General features: G+C 41.3%; 1 protein-coding gene across 1 annotated transcript in view; it reads left to right on the top strand.

The window, feature by feature from the left end:
- Nucleotides 1-1,138: 1,138 nt before the first annotated feature.
- Nucleotides 1,139-14,939, top strand: part of LOC137046288 (organic cation/carnitine transporter 2-like) — a 46,247-nt gene continuing 32,446 nt past the window's right edge. The window contains exons 1-4 of the mRNA XM_067423432.1: nt 1,139-1,278; nt 3,133-3,418; nt 10,054-10,157; nt 10,606-10,760. Coding sequence (XP_067279533.1) covers nt 1,166-1,278; nt 3,133-3,418; nt 10,054-10,157; nt 10,606-10,760 — 658 coding nt within the window. The 5' untranslated portion in view covers nt 1,139-1,165. The remainder of the gene's footprint in view (nt 1,279-3,132; nt 3,419-10,053; nt 10,158-10,605; nt 10,761-14,939) is intronic.

Raw genomic sequence — 14,939 nt, 5'->3', positions numbered from 1 at the left:
TAATCAATGTTATGAGTTAATACTAGTATCTATAACATGGGTCATATTTATGATATTTTATTAAGACTACATTAATTTTATACACAATTTAAAAAAAGGTAAAATGATATTTATATAAATTTATATAAATATATAATTTATATAAATATAAATGAGTTGTATTATGGGGTAGCCTACAATGGGGTTAAATGCAAAACCTAAGAATGTGCTTTTAATCACGTCTAAGGTCATACTTGAGCAAAACAAATCTCTTTAGCAAAGTTTGCAGTATTTCTTTTTGATTTCTTCTTTTTTTTCCCCTTTTCTTTTTCTATTGGAGATTTAAGTAGCAAATGAGAATCACAAATTATTGAATATATTTTGAAACAGGTCTTGTTTATGATTTTTATGAATCATACGTAACTTTTTCAATAACAGAATATGTAAAAGTATGGTACGGGGTAAAAGGCATATTTAACATGATAATAAACAGCTTTAACGTTTGTTGACATAACATGGTTATATCATATTAAGTTGGGTGTCCACCTTACAGATTATCATCATATTTATAATAAAAATATGATAATAATCACATCATATAATACAAATATATGTAGTTGTTACTACTGTAAAACTTTATTGAATTATTATAGGATCTCATTCATTGTGTTTTCATATTATTTACTTAATAATAGTTTCTGTATTTAAAAAATATTTTTATTTTAACATTTTATTATTTCCTGAACAATAATTAATTATTTTATTCATCAAAAAAATAATAATAATAATTAGCGCAGAATCAACTTTTTGGAAGCATGATTACAACAACATGCATTGAATTAGCACTCAATCCTAACAGTTGATTGTAAAAGGTTTGTTATTCGTTCTCTATATTAAGATGATACTCAACCCCCTTATAATGCTCCTTTTTTTTTGGTTTGGCCACTGCCAAACACATTTTTTTCCCACATTTTTATTAAAATATTATAATAGAACTATTGGATCCCCTGCTACAAATTAATGCTACATCACTGTGTTTTGCTGTGTGTTAGGCTGTTTGTTACATGTTCTTTCTTCAAAAAACAAAATATGATAATAATAATAAAAAAAAGGTTAGCCTCCTCCCATCTGTGTGTGAGCATCCGCACTGAATGCCAGATCGGGTTTGAGATGAGCTGCGACTATCATGAACTCTCCAGACTACGATGACAGCACCGCGTTCCTGGGGGACTGGGGGCCTTTCCAGAGGACTGTGTTCGCTCTTCTGTGTTTTAGCATTATTCCCAATGGCTTCACGGGGTTATCCATGGTCAGAGGTGGGTAGAGTAGCCAAAATCTTTACTCAAGTAAAAGTACAAGTACTTACGGAAATATTTACTCAAGTAAAAGTAAAAGTAACAATCGTAATAGTTACTTGAGTAAGAGTAAAAAGTATTCAATGAAAAAACTACTCAAGTACTTAGTTACTAGTTACTTTCGATCTGATTGATAAGATCCAAAAACCCTGAATTTCAGACTACTTAGAGAGCTTTCACACACCTATATATATATATATATATATATATATATATATATATATATGTGTGTGTGTGTGTGTGTGTGTGTGTGTGTGTGTGTGTGTGTGTGTGTGTGTGTGTGTGTGTGTGTGTGTGTGTGTGTGTGTTTAATGGTTAAACAGTGTAAATTAATGGTGTGCTAACCACAGCTCTTTTTAAAACATACTTTGTTCTTATATTTTTATAAGTATATGCATTCTTAAAAATAGAGTCCCATTTTTAAATGTATATATACACTGCAGACTGTTGTCTGTCCGGATATGTGTATAAATGCAAGATGTCACATTAGGCTATTCAATTTGTTTCGTTTTTAGCCTGATCTCATCAGTACCTATGGCAACGTTTATGCAAACCACAAAATATGTACCAATACGTACATATTGCGACAGTTTCAAAGTGAAATGTCCACTGGGTGGCGCTAAAAGCTTATTTTTTTCCAGAACAGATTTGCGTGAATCTGACATGTTTTGTTACGTTGTGTTTTTAACGTACACCCACACTAAACCTACCCGAAAGTGTTAACAAAAGCAAATGTGACAAAAATAAAATTGTGTCCATGTATTTTTAGCTTGTGTTTAGAACTCGTCTTTGAGCTCTTATATCATGACTCGTTCTTCATGGGGTTCGTTCTCAAGCTTTTCGCATTGCAAATACAAATCTGTATCAGCTGAGCTATCGAGCAAGTCTGGTGAATCAGAAAAGCAGAACATGGAGCTGTGACGCAAAATTCAAAATGTTTTAGTTTACATACCATAGACTAAAAAAATGCAGTTTTTCTGCCTATAGTGTTCATTTCTGTTGGAATTTCTGCAGTGTGTATTGGTACGTATTTTGTGGTTTGCAAAAACATTGCCACAGGTACATTTTGCCAATGAGGTTGCTCGTTTTATGAGAAAAAAAAGATATGTAAATGTGCAGATGTGAACGTTTGTTTGTGGACGTGTGTTCGGAGGATTCAAACGATTTGTCAATGCTTGCACAAGAGCGCATATGAGGAAAACACTCGGACAGTGTGTGAAATAGTATTACAATAAAGGAAAAGAGCCCATAGTTAACAAATTACCATTAATAGTGTTTAAATATAGGCATCATTGTTACACTTACCACTGCTTTCTCAGGTTGGAGCTGCAATTATGCTGAGATGTCAGTTCATATTGGTGCACACAGCATGCATTAAATTATGAAACTGTTCTTTTTGACATCTTGGACTGAAAACAGGCTGAACATGAGGCCACGTACGGATGATCTGCCGCTCACACACATCTCCCTCTGCTTCGGCCATGATCTTCTGACTAAACGCGCGCTAATTTTATGCGGGTGATGCGTATCCACCTCTCGCTAAGCAGCCTCTCCAACGTTTCGCGAGACTTGCGAACAAGTCATAACTTATTTTAAAATATATAATTAATTATCACCATTGACAGTAGCGGAGGAACGCCACCGAATGTAACTAAGTAAAAGTACAGTTTTTTCACAAGAAATGTACTTGAGTAAAAGTAAAAGTACCCATTTTTAAATATACTCTAAAAGTACAAGTTACCCAAAAAATGTACTCAAGTAAATGTAACGAAGTAAATGTAATTCGTTACTACCCACCTCTGTCCATGGTTTTCATGGGCGATACCCCCGCTCATCACTGCCTCATCCCCGCGGCTCTGAACATCACGGATGAATGGAGAAACGCGTCTATTCCTCTGGAGGAGGAGGAGGAGGACTCTCGCCTCAGCAAATGCTCCAGACCCCGAGTGGACATCATCAAGAATTACTCGGACATTGGTTTGCTCCCGTGGGTGGATGTGAATGTCTCAAATATTCCTCGAGAAGCCTGTTTGGACGGATGGGTGTATGATAAAGGAACGTACATCTCCACGATTGTTACAGAGGTTCGTTTTTCGATGCTTTCTCCTTACTTCAGCAAAATCAGAGCCAGTAGTGTGTGTGTAGGGTAAACCGAGTACAGTTCCTACATTTGAGATTTGCGTGCGCAACAAGTCTGACCTGTAGTATTTGCTCCGCACGTGCGTATTTGCGTCCTCTTCAATCGTGAAACATTTGAAGTAGGGATGAATGATTGGGACACTTTTTACCATTGAGATGACTTGGGAAAAGTGTCCAAATCACCCTGAATTCACCCTATGTGCGCGTCTGCAGTACGAAGATATCGATGAAAGTTTTTTAAGGTCAATTTTTAATTTCACCACAGCTCTTACATTAAATAGCTTCTCATCCGTACGACTGTTCAGGTTAACTTATTTTTTCGTAAACCTTAATCTGTGCTCTGAAAACTGGCCTAGTGCATGACTGTGTGTCATGCAAGGCCATCGTAAAATATGGAGAAATGTGCGAGGTGGTCAGCGGGACATAACCTGTGCACAGTGAGACCGACGCAGCCATTGTACCCGCGCTAGAATCCTATTGCGGAACATGCAATTTAGTTGCAAGATGAAATGCTTTTCTTATAGTATTTTTTGTCTTGTTTCAAGTCCAAACATCAAAAAAAATAAAAAAAAATAAAAATAAAGTGAACAGTATTGTCTTGTTTTGGGAATATATAGGCCTATAGTTTTTGCTTAAAATGAGACAATGGCAAATGGCAATTTATTGTTGATAAATAATCAAATAAAATACTGAATGGAAATTAAAAATGTTGAATTCTCATTTTGAAGGTATTTTACAAAGTCAATGAATTGGTTAGGCAGTTTTACGTTCCTACTGAACCCGACATGGGTAGCCTACAGTTGGAACGAAAAAGTTCATTGTGTTTAGCTAATTGTGGCAAATATGACCTTATGGATCATAATATGAACTTATGGATGTTAATAATGATTAATATTTTAGTAGACAAGTAAAGGAAATGTCATAGGAAAAAATCACTTAACCTATTTTGAGACCTCCGTTTTGATGTGGTAACTGAAAAAGCAGAAAGTGCACCAACTGTAGCCTGATTGGTGTACCAGACTGCGCAGCTGCATGAGATTGGCGTGTCGGAGCTCAGCCTGTGCCTCGGGGAAAGCGCGCTCCGATCTTCACCTCTTTTGGCCCGTAGCTTTTCTCAGCTCTGCAGACATGAGCTATTGACTTCAGAAACGATTGAACAGTTGCACGTTTCTGATGCAAGTGCCCTATCTGTTGCATTATCTCCCTGTTGTGAAGGTGCTTTGACATAATCGGCATTTTAAAAAGCGCTATATTAGTAAAGACAGAGAAAGATCGAGTGCAGTGAAAACACGCAGCCTCTACCGCCGCGAGGCATGTTGTCCATACTGGAACCGGTGTTACAAGATTTTTGCTTTATGAGATTGTCGGTTTTAAGTGGGCGGAGGTTCATGAATATTCATGAGTTTCCCGCCAATGCGTGTTGAACTGGGAATTTATTTACTCACCTTTATTACTCTGCAGGTTTAATGGATTATCACAAAAAAGGTACAGATTCAGCGTGAGGTCATGCCTAAACTACAGCTAATGATCGTTTCAGGGAAGTTTTTTAATTATTTGCACGTTTTCTTTTGCTTCACTTCGTGTAGGCTAGTTGTTATCATTTGTTGAATGTCACTGCCCATAACAACTGAAATAAACCTTCATTTAATTTTGTCTGTGGACATAGTATTATTTTATTTTATTTATTTATTTTTAATGTTTGTTTTACTTATACTGATGTGTTAACGTTAATGAGCCAAACTTTTGCAGGTATATCACAAAACAGCCAGAGAAACATTATATTATAATATTATACAGTCGAGGGTCAAGAGCCCAACTAAAGCAAACACTGATCTCCATCATGGTGACTTCCAACGAAACTATTATTTTCATTAAAACAGAAATAAAGTCAGTCTGGTTAGTTATAAGTTAGTTCACATATTATTATTATGTTTAGTAACTTACGAGTTTTTTAATCCATTCAGCCGATCTGGCGGTAGCACTTTTAGCATAGCTTAGAATACATCATTGAATCGCATTAGACCATTAGCATCGTGCTCAAAAATGACCAAAAACTTTCAATATTTTTCCTATTTAACAATTGACACTTCTGTAGTTACATCATCACTTTTCAAAACGTTTGATTGAATTTACAATGCAGAAAAAACCGCGCACGCTCCGAAACATCGGCACAGAACGTAACATCAATAGTATTTTTTGTACCATATAAACTGTACATATATACTATATTATCAATGCCGATGGTTCCATAAGTTTAGTAAATAGGATGGCTATTAGAAGCTCTCCCAATGTGAATTTGCCGGTTGATAACAGACCCACTTCAAAGCATCCAGTGAGAGACGTTTAGCACAGTAGATCAGGAATAGCCCATTTATTGTCACCACATCTCAGTACATCGAACAAATTCCTCTTTGCGTGTGTGTGTGGTTTTCTACAATTGAAAGAGAAAAGAGCAATACGTACAAAATAACAATGACAAATAACAGTAGCCTAATCCCAATAAATGAGAAAAGTAATCTCCACAAGGAATTTTTAAATACAATGGTTAATAGGCTACAGTAAATCGGGAGAACAAAGTGTGCCATTATATAGGAAAATTGTCACAGTGTCTGGGTTGTGTTCCCTTGGTATCCACTAGATGTCCCCCTTCCCCACCGTGTCTGTGACTTCTTGAACTACATTTCCCATGTTCTCTGTCTAATCATTGCACTCAGCTGTCACTGGTCAGTAATTATTGCACTCAGTTAATTCCCCATTAGCGTTTGTCTCTCCCTCTGTATTTATACCGGTCTGTCTTAGTATGTGGCACGGAGTCCTTGTTTGATATTCACGTCCGTCTCTAGTCTTGTTCTTGCTTTGTGTCCTTGTCAAGTTTATGTTCTGGATTGATGTTTTGGTTTTGACCCCTGCATGGACTTGGAAAAGTTTTCTCTTTTAGATTTACCCTGAATAAATGACATGCCTGCACTTGGATCTCTCATCGTGTCTTTCTGTATCCGGCCGTGACAGAAGGACTCCGTCATCTCTGAGATCCAGCGGTATGTCTGTTCATGTTTCCTCCCCAGCCACCGAGGGGGATAGGAGAAGTTTTGAGGGAACCCGTCTGGTGGTTTTCCGGGGAACCAGGGGAGGTTGTCGAGGAGGGAGTGGGCGAGAGGAGGCTCAGCATCGCTTTCGACCATGGCCTCCCTTCGATCTGGGGCTTGTAGAGGAGGGATCAGAGTCACTGTCTCACCATGGTGGACGGAGAGGGGAGAAGAAGCGCACATCCGCCATGGTGGCGCCACTGCCCAAGATGGCCGCAAGGCCAGCGCCACAAGGCAAGATGGACGCCAGCCCAGCGCTACAGCACAAGGTGGTTGCCAGCCCCATGCCATGAGGCAAGACGGCCACCAGCCCAGCGCCAGTGCCCAAGATGGCTGCTGAGACATTTTTGGATTACTTCTCCATGCTGAACAAGATCCTAGAGATTCCCAGGAGTGTTCACGTCATGGCTGCTGAGCCAGCGCCATAGCCCAAGATGCCTGCCAGCCCAGCGCCACAGCAAAAGGTGGTCGCCAGCCCAGCACCACAGCACAAGATGGCCGCTAACTCAGCGCCAATGCCCAAGATGGCCACCGGTCCAGAGCCACGACCCAAGATGGCCACCAGCTCAGCGTCAAGATGCAAGAGGCAAGATGGATGCCAGTCCAGCACTGCAGCATAGGATGGCCGCTTGCCCAGCGCAACAGCACAAGATGGCTGCTAACCCAGTGCCAATGCCAGAGATGGCCACCGGTCCAGAGTCATGGCCCAAGATGGCCGCACGTCCAGAGTCATGGCCCAAGATGGCTGCTTGCCCAGCGCCTCTGCACAGGATGACAGCCACAGCTGACCTTCCAGAGTTGAGTCAGGTTCTTGTGAGCCCTCCAGAGTTGAGTGAGGTTTCCGTTGACCCTCCAGAGTTGAGTCAGTTTCCGGTTGTCCCTCCAGAATCAAGTCAGGTTCTGGTTGATCCTTCAGAGTCGAGTCAGGGTACAGTTGACCCTCCAGAGTCAGGGCTATTCACCGATGACCCTCCAGAGTCAGGGCTATTCACCGATGACCCTCCAGAGTCAGGGCTATTCACCGATGACCCTGCAGAGTCAGGGCTATTCACCGATGACCCTGCAGAGTCAGGGCTATTCACCGATGACCCTGCAGAGTCAGGGCTATTCACCGATGACCCTGCAGAGTCAGGGCTATTCACCGATGACCCTGCAGAGTCAGGGCTATTCACCGATGACCCTGCAGAGTCAGGGCTATTCACCGATGACCCTGCAGAGTCAGGGCTATTCACTGATGACCCTCCAGAGTCAGGGCTATTCACCGATGACCCTCCAGAGTCAGGGCTATTCACCGATGACCCTGCAGAGTCAGGGCTAGTCACCGATGACCCTCCAGAGTCAGGGCTAGTCACTGAGGATCTTCAAGGACAGAGTCAAATCACGGGTGATCTTCAAGGACAGAGTCAAGTCACCGGGGTTCTTCATGGGAGAATTCAAGTCACCAATGATCTCCATGAACAAGTGCAGGTCACCAATGATCTTCAGGAGCAGAGTCAAGTCAGCATTGATCTTCTGGAATCCAGTCTAAACACCATGGGATTACCAGAGACTCTCCATGTCCCTGCTGAACAACTGGAGCTTCTCCTCGTCTCAGCTGGATTACCGAAGTTTCTCCATGCCTCTGTGGAATTTCCAGAGCCTTGTCATGTCTCGGCTTATCTACCAGAGTCTTTCCTCACCTCTGCGGAACGTCCAGAGCCTCGTCACATCTCACTCAAACTCTCTGAGTGCCCGACTGATCCTGTCGTGGCCATGGAGGCTACCCTTAACGTTCCTTGTTTCAGACTTGCCCAACCAGACTTGGTTTTTTTTTGTTGATTTTTTTTTTCATTTCCTGTCCCTGTTCCCCTCTGTGAGTCTGGCCTTCCGTCCCTTGCCCTGATCCTCCTCTGGTTTACCTCCCTCCTGGTCTTCCTGTTTTGTTTTTGCTCTTCTGTTTTCTGTTCCCCATTTACATGTTCCTCTGGTCTCTGGTTTTCCCCTTTTTTTGCCTGGCCCTCCGTCCCTCCCCCTGAGCCTCCACCTGTCCACCTCCCTCCTGGTCTTGTTTTGTTAGTCTTGTCTTTGAGCATCTGGTAGCTGCTCCGTAGTGAGGGGGTATTGTCACAGTGTCTGGGTTGTGTTCCCTTGGTATCCACTAGATGTCCCCCTTCCCCACCGTGTCTGTGACTTCTTGAACTACATTTCCCACGTTCTCTGTCTAATCATTACACTCAGCTGTCACTGGTCAGTAATTATTGCACTCAGTTAATTCCCCATTAGCGTTTGTCTCTCCCTGTGTATTTATACCGGTCTGTCTTAGTATGTGGCACGGAGTCCTTGTTTGATATTCACGTCCGTCTCTAGTCTTGTTCTTGCTTTGTGTCCTTGTCAAGTTTATGTTCTGGATTGATGTTTTGGTTTTGACCCCTGCATGGACTTGGAAAAGTTTTCTCTTTTAGATTTACCCTGAATAAATGGCATACCTGCACTTGGATCTCTCATCGTGTCTTTCTGTATCCGGCCGTGACAAAAATGCACCGTTCCAAATTACCAATATGGTGCAGTTGAAACTTCGACACCTTTCAGCGCTGAATACAGAGACGGAGTCGCTCTGTCTAGCTTATTAGAGTGCTCTAACTCTTGGAAATGAGCGATATATACATATTAAATAAACCATATGATAAATAAATGGCACAGAATATGTCTTTGATACATTACAATGATATATGTGTGGGAACTGGTATGTAAATATACACACAAACATCTTTACACGTTAGTTCGCATTTGTCATTCACATACATTAACTTATCACACTCGAGGCAATTAAACCAGTCCTCAACAGAGTAGGAAACAATATATTTATATCTATATATAAACATAAAAAGACTGCTACTTACTTTGCAGGCACGCACACAACTTTAGCAAAGATAAATCGCTACAGTACAGCTCGCACCCTTTTGCATCACCGATCGATCTGACTCAACTTAGTGGGCGGGTGCGCTGCCCTGCACGTTCTGTTCTGAGCGCTGATTGGCTCGCTGGACGGATGCTGTGACAGATGATGCGATTTGGCATATGGAGAAGGAAAACTAAAATATGGAAATATAACGTTCATGGTTGCCTTTTTTACAAGTTTACTTTAATCAAACTACCTCACCAGAACGCTACAACAAAACTAACGTTATATACTGTATAAACCAAATGGTCGAGCAAATCCCCACACTCAGTGATTGCATTCAAAGTTAACGTTAGTTAAAGACAACAGCAGTGCATTTTGAGTTAATCTATTGAGTTTCACTATAGGAATTTTAACTTTAACTTTAAAAGTTAAATTTATTTTAAATCCAAAATGTTACTGTTATAACCCTTGTGACAACTAAACACCAGTTTTTCCTGTATTCTATCAGGATGAATAGAAGTGTCAAGATAATGTAATTCACTCCATTCAGTGGCTTTCATGTGTCAGACTGTAACTTTTAACAACTTAGTTTGATTGTTTTGTTCAATGGCAGTGGGATTTGGTGTGTTCCGATGACTGGAGAGCTCCATTGACCACCTCGCTCTTCTTCACTGGTGTTTTGATTGGTTCTGTCATCTCTGGACAGATTGCTGACAGGTTAGAAAGCATCAAACCTTTTATTCCACACAAGGCAAATGTGAATACTATAATTATTTGATGACAGTTGTTCTATCACTAAGTTATTTGTGCTGTTATATAATATGTGTTATTGCAAGTGTGATATTGTTTAAAAAAACTGCTGTATCAAAGCAAGTCCTTAGTGCTTCAAACAAAAAATGGCCATTTAGTTACACCCCCCCCCCCTATTTTTAATAGTTCCACGCTTCAGTAGTTAATGCACAGATCTATTTTGATGTATAACGTGTATTTTGTTCCATCTGTTGCTATAGTTATCATTATGCATATTTTCCACAATTTATTCAATTTGTGAATGGACTATAAAAAAATAAGAAAAACACGCTTGGTTACTGCACTCTCGTGAAAACTGGAACGTTTGTTTTTTTTTTTGGTTTTTTTTATAAACTTGTTTCTTCTTGGTTTTCAGGTTTGGCAGGAAAATAGTGCTGTTTGTTACCATGGCGATTCAGACACTATTCACCTTCATTCAAGTCTTCTCTCCATCTTGGTGGATTTTTTGCTTGTTGTTTTTCATTGTTGGAATGGGCCAGATTTCAAACTATGTGGGAGCATTTGTTTTAGGTAAAGGCTTTTGATGTGCTGTGATTTATAGGGCCAGATTTACTAAACAGGGCAAATTAGTGTGAGAGTGCAATCCCATAAACGCGCAGACGGGAGTGGAAAGTTCATCATGTTCATCTACTGACGACACAAAAATTAACGAACAAGGACGCAGCTGGATCATTTCCATAATGACAAATGCAATTTACCAATCTACCTAGTGCAAATTAGCATCTACTTTTTTGGGGGAGTAAATAATGGCGCAAACACAAGTAAATTGACAAGTGTAAACCTTATTAAATCACCTTTAATTAATTTATTAATTTAAATACACACCTCCCATAAATACTGCATCTGAATGGGAAACTCCTACAAATACTTATGCAATAGATAACTGTCCACACTTATCCAGCGCTAATTTTTCCTGCGTGTCTTCAGTAAATCAGTTTTTTAATTTTTTTTGCACTGGAAGCTGTTAGTAAATCTGGCCTTTAGTGTACTCTTTGTATTAGCATTGTATAATCACATCTGAGCTTTGCATTACTGTATTGGTTTTAGGCGTATAACGGCTGCTTATTGAAAATGACGACTGGCAGCACATTTGTTCTACTAACATTTTTAGAATGTGTTTAAAAACAAACTGTAATGAAGAGGCTGAGGCAGCATTAGAATTCAGTCACAGAAGTTTATTAAAAGAAAGAATAGGGACAGAAAAGTTAGGCCAGGCAGAGGGTCAAAACACAATAGCAGACAGATCAGTAACATACAAAGTGATCAGTCCAAACTTGGCAACCTATGCAGGGGAAGATCCAACAAACGCAAGTCAGGAAAGAGGCACAATTGTACTCAGACAGGTAACTCTTGAAGACGCTTGGTAAGGCAGTAGAACCGGGACATCCCCGGGATCGTGGGGCTGGTCGATTGGATCTGGTACAATGAAAGTCCTGGATGAGGGAGGGATCCAGGATGTTGCGGGCAGCTACCCACAAACTCTCCTCAGGTCCATAGCCTTACCAGTCTAGCAGGTATTGAAGCTGACCCCCTCTCCATCTTGAGTCCAGTAACTCATTAACCTTGTAAGCTGGGGTTCCATCCACATCCAGTGGGGGGGGCAGCTCTCGAGCCTCAGGGCCAGGGTCAGCCTCCAGGTGGACTGGTTTGAGGAGCGAAGCATGAAAGGAGGGAGAGTATTCTTATATAAATATTCCAACAATAGTTAGTGGAAAGCTCCAACTGATATGTGACCTCATTTAATCGTCTTAGAATCTTAAAGGGACCAATATACTTAGGACTGAGCTTCCTGCTCAGTAACTGCAACTTTAGGTCTCCCGTAGAAACCCAGACCCAATGTCCAACTTGGTAGGGAGGATGTGGGTGGCGCCATCTGTTTGCTTAGAGTTCATGTGCTCTTACGGCTCTCTGGAGATGAATTTGTGCACTGTCCCACACCCTCTCACTATGCCGGATCCAATAGTCCACAGCAGGGACCAATGAGGGTTCACCAGACCACGGGAAAAAAGGGGTTTGATATCCAAGGATGCCCTGAAAGGGGGTCAGGCCTGTGGCAGAGTGAGTCAATGAATTGTGCGTATTCAGCCCATGGTAAGAATTCTGACCAGCGATGGTGTTCTCAGCTACAATTTGATCTAAGGTATCTACCAATTTCTTGGTTTAATCATTCGACTTGTCCATTTGTCTGAGGGTGATATCCTGACGTTGATGTCCAAATGTTGAAAGAAAGCTCTCCACACTTGGGACATGAATAAAGTGACTCTATCGCTGACAATATCCTCAGGTATACCATAGATTCGGAAGACTTAGTGAAATCATCCCAGTGCAGTCTCCATAGCTGTGGGAAGTCCCTTTTGAGAAACCAGACGACAGGATTTTGAGAAATGGTCAATTATGACTAAGATAGCAGTGAAGATATTTGAGAGAGCCAGGTCTGTTACAAAGTCAATAGAGAGATGGGGCCCAGGACGCTGTGGGACGGGCAATGGTTGGAGAAGACCAGAAGGTAGTTCCTTGGATGTCTTAGATTGGGCACAGACTTGGCAGGCTTTGACACATGTAGTGACATTCTTGGTCATTGAGGGCCACCAAAGTGAGTTCTGCGATAAGTGAAGAGTGCGGGATATGCCTGGATGGCCAGAGCTGAAAGAAGTGTGGACCCATTCCATCACTATGATGTAGGTCTTGTGGAACATACTGTTTGTCAGGAGGGCAGATGATAGGTACTGGCTCTTGTTGTGGTTCAATTTGTATCTCCTGCATTATGTCCCAGGTGACCGGAGCAATGACAATTAAAGGTGGGATTCTGGTGTGGGGCTTTCAGTGGGGGGATTGTACCACCTAGATAGAGCATCTGCCTTGCTGTTCTTACTGCCTGAATGGTATGTCACTGTAAACTGAAACCGGATGAAGAACAAGTACCAGCGAGCCTGCCGTGGGTTAAGTTGTTTGGCTCTCTTAATGTATTCTAGGTTCTTGTGGTTAGTTATTACTTGAAAAGGGTGGGTTGCTCCTTCAGTGTCTCCATTCTTCAAGAGCTGCTTTCATGGACAAGAGTTCCTTGTCCCCCACATCATAGTTCCTTTCAGCTGCAATTAGCTTCCTTGAGAAGAATGCGCATGGATGTAGTTTACCGGGTTGGCCATGGCATTGAGAGAGTACAGCTCCGATTCCACAGTCTGAAGCATCTACTTCTACGACAAATGGAAGATTGGGGTCAGGATGTTTTAAGATGGGGCTATTGTACATTTTCCCTTCAGAGTCTGGTATGCCCAGCTGGCCTCCTCAGTCCATTTCAACTTTGAAGGCTTCCCTTTCAGGAGGGATGTCGGACGGGAAGCCATCATACTGTAGTTTCTAATGAAAAGCTTATAAAAGTTGGCAAATCCCAGAAACCTTTGAAGCTCCTTCACAATGGATGGTAGTGGCTATTCTGTGACTACTTTGACCATGGATTCATCCATCCTTACTCCTTGGTGACTGATGTGGTATCCCAGAAATGTGGTCTGCCTAACATGAAATTCACACTTATCTGCCTTGACATACAGATTATTGACTAAGAGATCAGAGAGAACTGATGTGACATGATTGATATGTTCCTTTTCAGACCTTGAGTAGATCAATATATCAATGTAGGCTATGACATACTGGTTAAAAAGGTCTTGGAAGATCTCATTAATGGAAGACTGAAAAACAGCTTGAGAGTTAGAAAGCCTATACTGCATGATTTGATATTCATAGTGCCCCCTAGTGTTGAGGAAGTTTTTCCATTAATCACCCTCTTTGTTTCTGATCAAGTTATATGTACTTCATAGATCAAGTTTGGTGAAAATGGTGGCCTCACGGAGTTGTTCCAAGACAGAAAGAACCAGTGGGAGGGGGTAGCGGAATTTCGCTCAATACAAGATCTCAACCCACCATCCTTCTTTTCAACAAAGCCTGGTGCAGCTGGAGATGTGATGGGTCGGATGAACCTTTAGCTTAGTACCTTTTTGATATATTCTTTCATGGCCTGAGTTTCCCTTCTGGACAGTGGATAGATTTTACTTTTAGGAGGCATGGCATTGGGGAGTAACTCAATCGTGCAGTCCCATGGGCGATGAGGTGGTAATTGTGTGGTCTTGGTTTTACAGAAAACTTCTGCAAGATTGTCATAACAAATGGGGATATTAAAAGTCTTGTTAGTTTTTTGCGCTTTCTATGCTGGTCATGAAACATGGTTGAGTTCTCTTGGAAAAACGAATGATTCTTACAGAAACTGGACCATTTGGTCAGCTCACCATTGTGCCAGGAGATGATGGGGTCATGAATGGATAGCGAGGGAAATCCAAGGATCACTTCATGTTTAGGAGAGTCGATGAAATATAAGTAGATCAATTATTGATGGAAGAAACTTGGAGCTTTAAGGGCTTGGTCCGATGCATAATCCCCCGTCCTATTGTGGTATTGTCTACAGCTTTGATCTTGATAGGAGGATTGCAAGGTTGGGTAGGAATACTTCTCAATAAGATCCTTATGGATGAGGTTCAGAGCTTCTCCTGAAGGTATCATGACTGTCAACAAAATATAGGTATCTCTAGTCTTAAGTCTAATAGGGAACTTGAATGACTTGTTACTTAGTATTGAGAAGTGTTCAATATTTACCCGAGAGGTTGTTGGGTCTTGTGTGGACACCCTTGACTTCGATAA

This window comes from Pseudorasbora parva, chromosome 18 (genome assembly GCF_024679245.1).
Source record: "Pseudorasbora parva isolate DD20220531a chromosome 18, ASM2467924v1, whole genome shotgun sequence".
In the NCBI taxonomy this organism is placed as follows: Eukaryota; Metazoa; Chordata; class Actinopteri; order Cypriniformes; family Gobionidae; genus Pseudorasbora; species Pseudorasbora parva.
Note: the sequence above shows the minus strand (reverse complement) of the source record. Positions and strands in the feature narration are given on the sequence as shown.